The 12,952-nt window shown below is 41.6% G+C and overlaps 1 protein-coding gene across 1 annotated transcript in view; it reads right to left on the bottom strand.

Annotated features, from left to right (window-relative positions):
- Positions 1-1,488: 1,488 nt before the first annotated feature.
- Positions 1,489-12,952, bottom strand: part of BBX (BBX high mobility group box domain containing) — a 155,690-nt gene continuing 144,226 nt past the window's right edge. Inside the window, exons 13-15 of the mRNA XM_068979246.1 lie at positions 8,800-8,997; positions 6,604-6,790; positions 1,489-2,051 (exon numbers count right to left, since the gene is read on the bottom strand). Of these exons, the coding sequence (XP_068835347.1) occupies positions 1,964-2,051; positions 6,604-6,790; positions 8,800-8,997 (473 nt within the window). The 3' untranslated portion in view covers positions 1,489-1,963. The remainder of the gene's footprint in view (positions 2,052-6,603; positions 6,791-8,799; positions 8,998-12,952) is intronic.

The following is a 12,952-nucleotide window of genomic DNA, read 5'->3' as shown; positions in this document are numbered from 1 at the left end:
AGAAAATATTAATAAAACAGCATCATAGTAAAAACCTTATGCTAAAATCTGGGGCTGTTCACCTGATTTATTTCTATGTGAATGGGGTTAAGTTTTTAATCTCTGATTAACCTTACTTACTACTTCATCTTCCTCCAAGTTCACAAGGAATATGCATTTTTGAGGACACCATTCCGAAGTCCTGCTGCCCTCTTTAACTGCTTTAAAGAAAAACCCCCATTCTCTCTATCCTTTTTCAATTCTGTTAGTATGGTGTACATATTTTCCAGCACCGAAACTGAAGTAGTATCTACAACCGTGAAAAGCTAAACCTAGTCAGTACTAATAGAGTCATCTTTTTGTATGGCTATTAGGTCAAATTACGATTAGAAAAAAAAAAATCTTCATTACAATTCAGTCAAGTATAAATAAGAAAGCTAGATAAAACCTTGTAAACTGTCACCATTTAGAGAGCTAATTCAAAAGCTTCAAACTCGAACTAACACTATCAAAATTCCGCCAGTTTGAAAACCAATAAAAATTATTGCTGGAATCCAATAATTAAAATTTGGTAGTTTGTGCTGTGATGCAAGAGTGGGGAAATACTTTGTGCTATGGAACAAATACCCTGTAAAATGTGTAGCCGCCGACTAATTTTGATTTATCACTTTGCATCTGTTGCTAAGAAACAAGACACTGTGAACGTCAGGCGGTGGAGTCAATATGTTGAATGTTCTAAGCCAGTTAATCCACTTGGCACTGGCATATGTATGGTTGGTTTTCTGTTCAAAAGCAACAAAACACAAAAAAGAAACAGGAAACTTGCAGGTGGACCTATGACTGCGAGTCCCACTGTGATCAGGCACATCTCCCTCACCATTTACTCAATACCTCCGTAATCACAAGAACTCAAAATGGCTCTAAAAACCTGCTGTGCCAATTAGGCTGTGCATAGCAATTGCTACCCGTCCAGTCTGTCTGGGATGGATGTAAAAGGTCTGTAGCTCAAAGTCCACATGAGGTGAGTGTCTTCAATGTGTTCAGAATAGTGAAGTAATACTAAGGTCACTTCTGAATAATAGTTTTTTTTTTTGTTTGTCTGTATGAATGATCCATTTGTTACTCAGACCCCTGTGTAAAAACTAAAAAGAATCCTCAAGGCATGAAAACATTTGTAATCTGCAGGACTTTTCCCCTGTCTGGGAAAATATTTGCCACAATTTGCCCCAAGCAAATTCTTCTTGGTCACTCAAGGCTAAGAAAAACAAAAAATTCAGCTTGCAAGAATTGTAATTTTTTTTTCCTCTCTTTCTCTTTTTGCCAGCAAACTACCACTCTGGTGGCAAATATAAAAGTGCAGAATATAGGGACCACGAGGCCGAGCATACACCGCTAACAATGGTACATCTGCCTGCCCGTGCTGCTTGGGGGTCTTTGAACAGGCATTTTAATATTATTCTACAATATAAATGTAGGTATAACCTATTATATAAACCATCTTAGAACTTAAATCTCCATGTACAAAAAAGACTAGGAATATCTAATAATAACTAGTGCAGTGCGTCAGTTTTTGCTTTTTTTGTTGTTTTTTTTTTTGTTTTGAAAGAATAACTAGGTAATATATGAAACTAGTTTCACACTCTCTGGTTGGTAAAAGAGATGCTGGATGAGCTACAGTAAAGGCAGCCTTTTACCAAGTTACCACCTGTTACCATCAAAAGCCTTCAATAGAAAGCAAAGCTCTACATCATCCCGTTTCCGCTCAGTATCAGACAGATCACATCACCCTCAAAGATTCTGGGTTCTGAGAGAACAAAACTGGCCCAGGGTGCCAACTTCTGCTTCAAGTGAATCTGGGCCATGGAGGGCAACAAGCACTTGTTTGCAGTCTGTATTTTCCACCACATGGACTCACTAGCATCCCTCGGTAAAGACAAGGCTAGGGTAGTAGGTAAAGCACAATGTTTTACAATTAAAGGGCGCTTCACTGGTCAGCGCAGGAAATAAGTACAGGAGCCTGTGGCATTTCTTTTGGCTGTCCATCATGAGTGAGTGGAGTTGACCTCTGACCTCTGTAAAACAAGAGGAAAAGAGAGAAATCACTTATTGAGAGTATGTTATTAGAAATAAGAGAGGATGATGAATGACCAACAAAAGCTTTCCAATATATCTTGTTTAACAGATGCTACTGCCATATTACTTATGCCTTTTAATTAAAACTGCTTTAAAGCATCTTTATTTTTCTTTCTTAAGGGTTTCTTATCTCAATTCCTCTCACACAACTCAACAACACTCTCTGCCCTCAAACAAGCACCTCTGCTATGTAGAGACAAAACCTGAGGTACCAACAAATTTGGGGAAATTACCTAAGAAGTAGAAAACTTTCAGTCAAGGGTGATGGTTTCAGGATGGCAATATTCTTTTGGATCTTCTTATATTAAAAAAGGACACATTCCTTTCCTTGACTTGACTAAGGGGGAGGCTATCCTATACTGATAACCTTCAGACTCATTTCTTGATATACAATAATAGGCCCAATTTCAAAATTTAAGGCCAATAAAAGGGTCGGCCTCTGCAGAGAGAAGTGAGCTGTGACCGAAAAAATGAATGAAAACAAAACAGTGAAGCTCTCCTGATGAAAGAGAAGTCTCAAAGGCATACGGAGGGAGAGTGTACAGGGAAGAAGGGGAAGACCAACTCGGAATTTCAATGTGTGAGAAAATTCAGTCATCTTGAGCCAAAATCTACACATATGGAGAAAGAACTCTAGACGAGACTTTAAAAATTCATGGAAATTCTTATCATTTGGACTGGATCTACATCAAATAGTTTATTTTTCTTTTTTTTTTTAATGAGTAGGAAGAAAAATGCCACTTGCTTCATGGTTATAAGAACATTTCTTGGTAGAGTCTACAGAGCCTCTCATTCTAAAAACACAGGATCAGGCACACCTGTGACATTTCCTAACAGGCACATGCGCTGCTGAAAATACGGGGGCATGCAGCAATGTCTTCACTGGATCGACCACTTCAATACAGTATCTTTAGATTATGCGAAATAAGGGGAGCAATTTTAAAATTCAAACTGTGTCTCTCCATAACTATATCCAAGTTTCTTTCTCTTGATGCACAAAAAAGAAAATTAATATAAATATCTATAAATGCAACATTTTGGGATTTCAGAATCCAATGATCACTTAGCTTAAGATATAGGAATTTTTTAGAAAAACAAAAAATCAAACCTCTGGATTAATTGGTTCATTCATGTGGGGATGCTTAAGAACCAACTGTTCAATATGTTCAACTCTTTGTTCAAGAAAGATGAAATTAAAATGGTATTTTTTACTTTTAAGATTGAATATGTAACAATATTACAAAAGCCAAAAATATTTTAATAAGCATTGGAAAAGGAAACATACAAAGAAAGAAAAGTGAAAAATGAAGAGTACAGTAAAAAAAAAGAGACATCAAGGGGGAGAGAAGAGTAGGGTTGATAGCCCAGCTTGTGTGTGCACGTGTACGCTCAGTCGCTCAGTCGTGTCCGATTCTTTGTGACCCAATGGACTGTAGACTCCCAGGCTCCTCTGTCCATGGAATATTCCAGGCAAGAATACTGGAGTGGGTTGCCATTTCCTACTCCAGGGGATCTTCCTGAGCCAGGGATCAAACCCACATCTCCTCCATCTCCTGCATGGGCAGGCGGGTTCTTTACTACTGAACACAAGGAGAGGTATAATGTGGCTGCCACCAAGTGGTGGCTCCAGGTCCCAGGGGTAGGTCAACTGACCGTCCTCAGGGCTCTCTAGGACAGGACGGACGCTTGCAGCACTCCCGAGCAAACGCTAAGACACAGGGGTTCAAAGACTTGGATTCAGATCCTGACTTGGTTTAGCTGTGTGCTCTTGGCAAGTTAATTAACTGCCTGTACCGTCATTAAAATGTAACTAAAAAAGATGTACCTGGCAGACCTGATTTTAAGAATAAATTTAATGAGCTTCTGTTCTTATAAAATTTTTAGTAAATAAATAGGCTCTCAACAAAGGTTAATTTCAATTTCTTCCTTCCTGTGGTTTATAAAACTGTTTTTCTATGTTGGATTTCTGAACCCAATATTAAGATTTCTTGTGACAAGAATGCAAGTAATATATATTTACCCCTAACTCTGTGGACCACCTTCTAAATTATGAACTAGGTGATGCCGAAGCAATAATTAATTAATGTGCAACCCAGGTACAATTACATTAAGCCTGTCCACGGAGAGAAGGCTGGTGACTCTGCTTTACCAGGTAAGGGCTAGAGTTACAATTAACATTCCCCATGAGGAGCTGTCTTTCTGGATGTTGAGAACACTAACCATTTGTTATGTTGATAGTGAAAACTCTAATAAGCAATATTATTCTTTCCAATGGGATGTGTTAAACAAAAAAGAACTTCTACTCAAATCATTTTTTCCTATGCCTCTTAGATAACTTAGGTAGTCACTCATTCATTTGCCTATTCGTCCCCTCATTCCTGATGTTAACAGGGACTAAGGAAGTTGTGTACATGGAGAATAAAACCGGTGCTTTGCTTTCAAAGTGCACTGGAAAGGAAACAGACATCAAACAGTAACTACAGCCCCGAGGGGCAAATGGTCTAAGAGGGGTGTGTACAGAGATTGTGCAGGACTTCAGAAGGAAGACTGAGACAAGAGGACAAAGGACAGACAGTCACTGAAGGAGGAGCAGCAGTTCACTGGGGAGGAAGATGTGCAAAGGCAAGAAGTGGGCTTACGTGGATGGGAGTAGGCAATTGCACATGAACGCAGGGCAGCGAGGGAGGCAGAGGTTAGGGTGGACAGGCTGCCGCTTTCCGCTGCACTGCAAGCCACGGGGGCAGAGGTGGGGGTGTGCAGGTCAACAGTGCAGATGTGTGACCTGTCGCGGCACCAGCAAGGGTGACTGTGTGGTAGCTCTTTCTGAGCTCTGAATTATGACCCCCCGCCCACTGAATTCTTATATGACCTCTTATTTCCACAATTTATGAGGGCACTTAATAACACTCAGGCACATATTTAATTCTTTGTGCATGCATTATGAGTTTGTCCTCTGTGCTCGACTGTGAAACGCCGCAAGCAGAGACGTGTCTGTGTGTTATCCCCCTCAGAGACCTGAGCAGATTTTAACAATGCCTGTCACCATTCACTTGCTATTAGGCACTTGCAGTGTACACATGAAAAGGAATTTGACTTCTTGGAAATGTCTAGAGGCTATTTGTGAGGAAGCACTAGAACTAATATGATAGGTAAAGAGCAAGACACAAAGAAAACTTTCATCAGGGCCTCCTAAACCTGCAGAATCCACCTGCAATGCAGGAGACCCCAGTTTGATTCCTGGGCTGGGGAGATCCCCTGGAGAAGGGATAGGCTGCCCATTCCAGTATTCTTGGGCTTCCCTGGTGGCTCAGCTGGTAAAGAATCCGCCTGCAATGCGGGAGACCTGAGTTCGATCCCTGGTTTGGGAAGATCTCCTGGAGAAGGGAAAGGTTACCCACTCCAGTATTCTGGCCTGGAGACTTCCGTGGACTGTATGGGGTTGCAAAGAGTTGGACACAAATGAGTGACTTTCATTTCCTAAACCAGGATGTGAAAGATGAAAGAGAATGGTGCCTGACCATTGTGGGCGGGTAAAGAAGTTGGGCTGGATTTCAAGCACTTTTGGGATGAAGACTGAAAACCTAAGAAAGGAAAGTCATCTGCAGATAATCCATTTTGAATAAAAATATGAAATACTTGAATTTACAAAAGACTTTCTTACCTTCCCAAATGTCCCACTAAATAGCAGAACACTCAGTTATATACTTAGAACTTAATAACTTTCCATGGGGCTTTACTGAGTTCAAAAGGCTTTCACATCTGATCTCGTCTGATTCCTTACAACTGTGTGATTCTTTGGGGATATCGTTATGCTAAATGGAAGATGAGAAAACTGAGGCCCAGAAAAATAAATGACTAATAAACACAGGTTGCTTAAGATAAATCCAGGCCTTGTGCCTCCCATGAGTCAGATGGTGAGATGCTCTTTTTCCCAAACTACACAGTTCTCTTCCGCTGGAACCACCGACGCCATCCTCAGTGGGGGTGTTGCCATATGCTAGGCCTGGGACACTGGATTTATTCTATAGTACATTTCTATGAAAGGAGAACCACTTACAGCCATTGAACAGAAGAAAAACAGAGGACAGAGAAGTGAATGCTCTTGCTCAAGGTCTTCCTTACAGTTTACAGATGACAGATGCTGCACTCAAACCCAGGTCTGAGACTTGCCTCTAAAACTCCAATGATTAGATAATACGGCTTCTCTCTGCTTTCTCAGGACTCTTCAGAAATGACACTTAGTCACAGAATAAACTATATTCAAAGTAAAATTCTTGGCGGTGTACTCCCTTCTATTTTCCTGCACAGCTAAATAGTAACACGTGGTAAACAATAGTCTCCTGAACCCCAATCATCGTGGAAAGTATCACCAATCACATCAGAGGGGATGAGCTGGGTTTGCATGTCACGGTCTCCACCCATGTTCTGTGAAAGGGGGTGAAGCTGAACGGGACCCCAGGCCCCAGGGCAGTGAGGCTTCCCACTGCTAACCTGTGCACGTTTTCCATGGCGGCCACTTCGGCCAGTGCGGCGAGGCTGAAGAAGGCGGACACGGCCGGCATCTCTGGGGTGCTGCTCCGCGTCTCCGCGGCCTCCCTGTTGTGCGAGCATTCGTCACTGCAGCCTGTCTCAATCACCTTAGGGAGACTCCTCTGCAGCTGTTCCCTTGGTTTGTCATCTGCAGAGGAAGGGAAATTCATCATGAGAGAGGACTGCTCTGTTTTCTCCGGAGAAGGGACACGGAAAACTCAGTGCCAGACAATGTGAAATGAGCTAATATGCTTTCCTGCTCACTTCTGTCATCCATGGAATAGTAAGGCTGTTACAGAATCTCTTCTTTCACGGGAATAAAACTCTTTTATTGAGCTCAGCCACAACCACGAGCAGCACTATGCCCTGAAGCTGAGCAGAGGAGCTGTGTTTTATCCAAGGTCAAAGAATAGGTCAGTCTTGGAGAGAGAGGCGAAAAATGGGCCTTGGTCAGAGTAAAACCCAAGGGACTTCCACAGAGGGGCCAGGGGATGCTGTAAAATGGTCCTGCAAAACTCAACTGACCAAATACTCTGATGATGCCACAGCACGCCTACTATGCATGTTGGGCATTCCTACGCTGAGTTACCAATACTTAGAATGGCCTAAACTAATCCCAGTGAGATTAATCAAGCCCAGTGAGATCCTACACTGTCATGTTACCTTCTGCAAGGGAGACAAAGGGCCTTCTGGTATTTGTGAAGAGGTGGCCAAAATGCTACACTAATACATGGGCTGGAAATGATTGCACTTCATTATCCAGCCCTTACAGATGAGGAGGAGGGGGAGGAATCTTCCTCATTTTTCCAAAAACGGCTTACCTATAGAAAGTAACTGATAAAGGCTGTAAATGTCATATATTAGAACACGACAGTGCTATATGTTTTTCCACATAAAAGGGAACGTTTTCTAAAACCTTTCACTCTTCCTACAAGCAAAACAGAAGCTATAACAATTTATACAATATGAAAATGACAGAACAGAATCCAGATAAAGAAGGAGAGCAGAGCCTGCTAGGCTAATTATCAGGAAAACTAGATTCTAGTCCTTACCCTACACTTAGTAGTTCAATATATTCTGAAACAAACTTCAACCTCTGTGAGCTTCACTTCCTATATAACAGTAGAATTGGGGTCTTTAACATGCTTTAAGGTTTAACAGTCTACATATGCAAAACACAAGTGCATAAAATCCACTAAGTGACTTCTAATTTCTATCTTACCATACAATGAGTCCACCAACTAGATTAACCTAAATCAGATATTTATAAATATCACCCTCAAAGAACATTCACTTAAATTTTTTTTCCTATTTATAGAAGTCCTTATGGGCCTTTGACTTTTTCTGGAAACTGGACTGGGGGAGGGGAGGGAACACCTTCTTGAGGGCTGATAGAATGAGATGCTTTAGGGCTGACAATGAGATGCTGGAGGCACTGAAAGGCAGAAAGGCAATGGCCAACGCCAATGATGCTCTGCTGGTGGAGCACCCCAAGATGTGAGGGGATGCGCAGTGTCACTCTCGACAACATTCCTTAGCCTGGGTCCCTCCAAGCAATTCCCAGAGGCCGCCACACAGCGAACAGATCACAGGCCGCAAATGAAAATGGAGAAATTCACTGTAAGTTAATATCTGGTTACCAAGTAGCCTAGAGAACCAAGAAATCGAGAAGCATTCTCAGGCTCCTTTCAGGGTCTGAAACAGCTGTACAGGATGTGCGGGATAATTGCTTTCTTAATTCAGGGGTTTACACACCTGATGATCCGGCTTGTAATGGCTTAAATAGTGAACCAGGGACTAAGATTCATCCAGTACTTTTAAAAGTCTCAGATCTTTGGGAATTTACATAAGAATCTGTGGTTGTGCAAGCTGAGAAAGACAAGGCAGCTAACAGTACTAAAAGCTACCTTTTCTTCCTAGGAACTCTGGATGTGCTCTTGGGAAAAGACCTATGATTTTAACACAGAGACCAAAGCATGTATGTTTAGAAGTCTGCAGGAAACCAGTTCTCAAGGAGACCCAGAGAGGGAACCCACAGAGCAGACCTACTTTTCGGAGAGGACCCACAGTCGGCTTAGAGTCATTTTCTGGCCACTGAGGCCACGATGGTCCCTTGCTTGCTCTGGTCCTTTCTGTCTAAGCACTTCCTTTTCTTACCCAAAGTACCTCCTGCTGGTGACACCCGGCCATCTGCTGTCCTGACAAGGTGTGTGATCTTGGTTTTCCTTGCTTTTCTCTTTTGGCTGCCCACCAAGGGTTCTTGAGTTGTTGTTGGCTCTGGAGTGTTGGGAATGGATAGGGCATTTTTAACCTTATAAGCAGGCTCTGTGGTGTTTTTGTCTTCTGAAAATATGGCTGCAACAGGACAAACCATATACAGTTACACACAAAAACACAAGCATTACTTGTAGAAGGAAACACTTCTAAATGTCCGACCTACATGAATGAGAACTTAAAAGTTTTCAAAGTACTGAGGGAAAAAAGAAATATTGACCATAATTTTAAACAAATATTTCTTTAAATATTAAGTACAGAATAGAATACCCTCTGTACCCCAACAGAATACTGTATTAAGAGGCTAGTGGAATAACATGTTCTAAGTGTTTGGATCTTGCAGGTTGCAGGGTAGATAAGTGTGTGTAAATATGAATAAACTGTGTCCCAACAGACAAGTTGCACACATGACCAGGATCCCTATTTGAGATCCTTTTGACCAGCTAGTCTCAAGAGGTAGATAAAAGAAGTTTCTTTCCTTCTGAGGATACTGAGTTTAAGTACGTGCTTCTTAAATTTACACTTACATTTGTTTTCAACCTCCAGGTTGGACTGATGAGAAAAGAAATTGTCTGTGAGACCTGATCTTCTTTTATGCATACTGAGTGCATAATAGAAGGATCTGGCAAACACTGATGAAGCTGGCTCATAACAAAACTCTCCCATTGGCAGAATTCAAGGACAAGATAATGTGCTTTAGGGAGATAATTTAATAAAGTACATGTCAGTGGAACTCCCTGAAATGTTAGTTTCAGGTTTTCTAATTCTAATTGTAATACCAGCAGATCACTTAATAGCACACGCTTGTATCTTATTAGTCACTGTGTCAAGAGTAAGGAACACATTTGCCACCAAAGACCTTGCTCTCAGTTCAAATGGGTCAGGAACGCTGTGTCTCTTCATATTTATTTCCTTAGGAGTCTGTCCTTCTCCCTCCCCCCTTAATTTAAATTAAGACAGGAAGATGCAGATATGAGTACAATAAGCATTTAGGAGTATTTCTTTGTAGTCAGGTTTCCTGATTGGGACTGTTTTTATCCCACTGAACTAAGAATGGGACAGGAGAAAGAGGCATCTTTCCATTTTTAACTGTCCAATCTCTTAAGACTGGTCTAGAAACTGTTTTTGACAAAGAGAAGGGGAGTAGGGGTCAGGAAATCAACTTGGAGGGCACCTGGAGGTGCTTATCAAAAGGTGGATAAGAAGGCAGACATTGGAAATAACACAGTATATGTAATGCAGGAAGACAAGGTAAAATAAAAGGAACACAGCAGAAGAAATAACTCAGGGTGTGAAAAATGCACTTATTGATATAAATACTTCTACAGGTTTCATTTAAAAATTTTAATGTAGCTCCCTAATGGGTTTAGGTGTAGCCTTGAGAAAGGAGGCTACAAATCAGTAACAATTTTGCCCTTAAGTATTTGAAACCAGGCTTCCTATTCCAAACAAGTGGGATATCATTTCAATCACATCAAGAGAAAGGATGTAAAGCAGAAATCATATTATGGTTTGTGGCTTGGTCTTACTATATTATTGCATAATAGAAGGCTGTGTGTGGACAGGCTTAAGGTAACAGTTACTTGAAAACAAACAAACAAACAAAAACTATTTGGCAATGCTCCCAAACATCTTTTCAAGCAAGTAATTAAAATTAGGGAGAAGGCTCCTTTTAAATTATAGATCTGACCAGGTCAGTCATGGAATATGAATACTTTGCAGTTTGCTTCACATAGGCCAGTGGTGGTATATATGCATTAAAAAAAATTTTTTTTTTAAGTTTAAACTTCAATGAAAGCTACCAGCAAAATAAAAAGATAATTTGGTTAGAAACACTCCAAAGCTGTTTCATGACTCTGCATTAGCCCTGAAATTCAAGCCTCCTATACAAAGAAGCCAAAATCTGAGTTCTAATAACCTCATTGGATATTCATAAGCTTCAAAAGTATAGTTTCTTATCTAGGCCAATCAGTTGTCCCTTCTGACTACAAGGGGAAATTTGTGATCAGTTGTCCCTTCTGACTACAAGGGAAACTTGTGATCAGTTGTCCCTTCTGACTACAAGGGGAAACTTGTGATCAGTTGCCCCTTCTGACTACAAGGGGAAACTTGCGATCAGTTGTCTCTCCTGACTACAAGGGGAAACTTGCGATCAGTTGTCTCTTCTGACTACCAGGGGAAACTTGCGATCAGTTGTCCCTTCTGACTACAAGGGGAAACTTGCGATCAGTTGTCCCTTCTGACTACAAGGGGAAGTTTGTGATCAGTTGTCCCTTCTGACTACAAGGGGAAACTTGTGATCAGTTGTCCCTTCTGACTACAAGGGGAAACTTGTGATCTCTCTCTGGTATGATCACTGCATTACAGTTGGACCTACCAGACAAAGCATTAACCTCTGCTCTCTTTTCTTCCTCTTCCCAGAAAAATCTAGAACTTGTGGAGATAAGGGTGTAGCAGGACTCCAAAGATGAAGGGTGTATTAAATCCAAATTACTGCTTGTATACGAAAAGAATCAAAAAGGTCAGAGAAAAGGCATGGACACCAGAAAAGGGCTAAGAGGGTTGGGAAAGATGACCTGGTTTCTATGGCAACAATACGGGGCTAATGGAAATACCACAGTCACAGAAGATTCTATTCTTGACTTTTTAATTTACTAACTGTGGGACCAGGGTCTCAGTTTCCTCATGTAAAGATGGAGCTGGATGAGACTACCTCTAAAGAAGCCATCCAGCCTGAAAATTCTTTTCATTTCAGGTCTAGACTCAAGGTCCTGGTAGTGTTTTCTCCAGTCAGCCCCAGTGTCTCAAGGCTGTGGGAGAGCCCTGACTGTGGGGCTCCCTTGACTGTCAGCTTTTTGTTTTCAGTGAGACTTCAGATATTTTCACTTCTTTTCAGTGGTTACTCATTTTCCTATATGTTTTCAGAAGAAGCCAAGGGTATGGGTGCAAAGGGTTTGCAAATGGGAGGTGAATCAAGCCTTAAAGGCAATGGGACCAGGGGATGCTCAGACACCAGCAGCCAAGGAGCTGCGGGGTCAAAGGCAGGTGGCCAACAGATACCAGTATATCATGGGGTCACAAGGATTGGGAAATAGTGAAGGAATGAATCAGGCTGTAGGCAAGTGAAAGATGAAAAAAAGGAAAATGCCCTAGAAGTTCTCATAAGTCACTGTAAAGGAGGCAATGCCATCTCTCCAGATGCTGCCTTCTCTAAACCACTGTCAGATCGAAAAGTAATCACAGGGCCTATAGATCATCCACATTGGAAAAAGGCATCTGGGACTTCCCTGGTGGTCCAATGGTTCCAAATCTGCCCTCTAATGCAAGAGATGTGGGTTCTATCCCTGGTCGGGGAACTAGATCCTACAGGCCACAGGGCAACTAAGTCCATGTGCTGCAACCTGAGAGGCCCAAGGGCCGCAATGAAGAGCTCACAGGCCAGTTAAGACCCAACACAGGCAAATTAGAAGTTTTTTTTTTTTTTTAAAGAAAAACCTTCAATATAAAAAAAAGGCATGTGATGTGATCTTCCTATAGTTAAGAGGAAAAGGGCAGAGTGAGTCTGTCCCATGCTCTGACCCATGGGTGACCCCTAGAACATCTTGTCTTATCTGGTGGCCTACACCGATGATGGTCTTCAGGGTCAGTGCTCAGGGAGAACCCTCTCCTAACACAGAAGAATTGGGGAAAGCAGGTAAGGCTAAGTCAAAGACGTACAGCTGAACTTTGAACAACACAGTTTGAAATATAAGGACACAGGTCCTCTTATAAGTGGATATTTTTACATAAATACATACTACAGTACTGCGTAGTCCACGGCTGGTTTAATCTGCAGATGCAAAACTGCTTATACAGAGGGCCTGGAGGGCTAGCTGTAAAGTTACACATGAATTTTTGACTGAGGGGGTGAAGTGGGGGTTGAAATGACTCTGTTCAAGAGTCAACTACAGCTGCCTGGGACAGAAACAGCAGATCAGAGTCCAGCAACATAAACAAAGAGAAACTTCTATCATCCTCTCCAACTAGCTGGTTAAAG

Source organism: Capricornis sumatraensis, chromosome 1, assembly GCF_032405125.1.
Source record: "Capricornis sumatraensis isolate serow.1 chromosome 1, serow.2, whole genome shotgun sequence".
Classification (NCBI taxonomy): Eukaryota; Metazoa; Chordata; class Mammalia; order Artiodactyla; family Bovidae; genus Capricornis; species Capricornis sumatraensis.
Note: the sequence above shows the minus strand (reverse complement) of the source record. Positions and strands in the feature narration are given on the sequence as shown.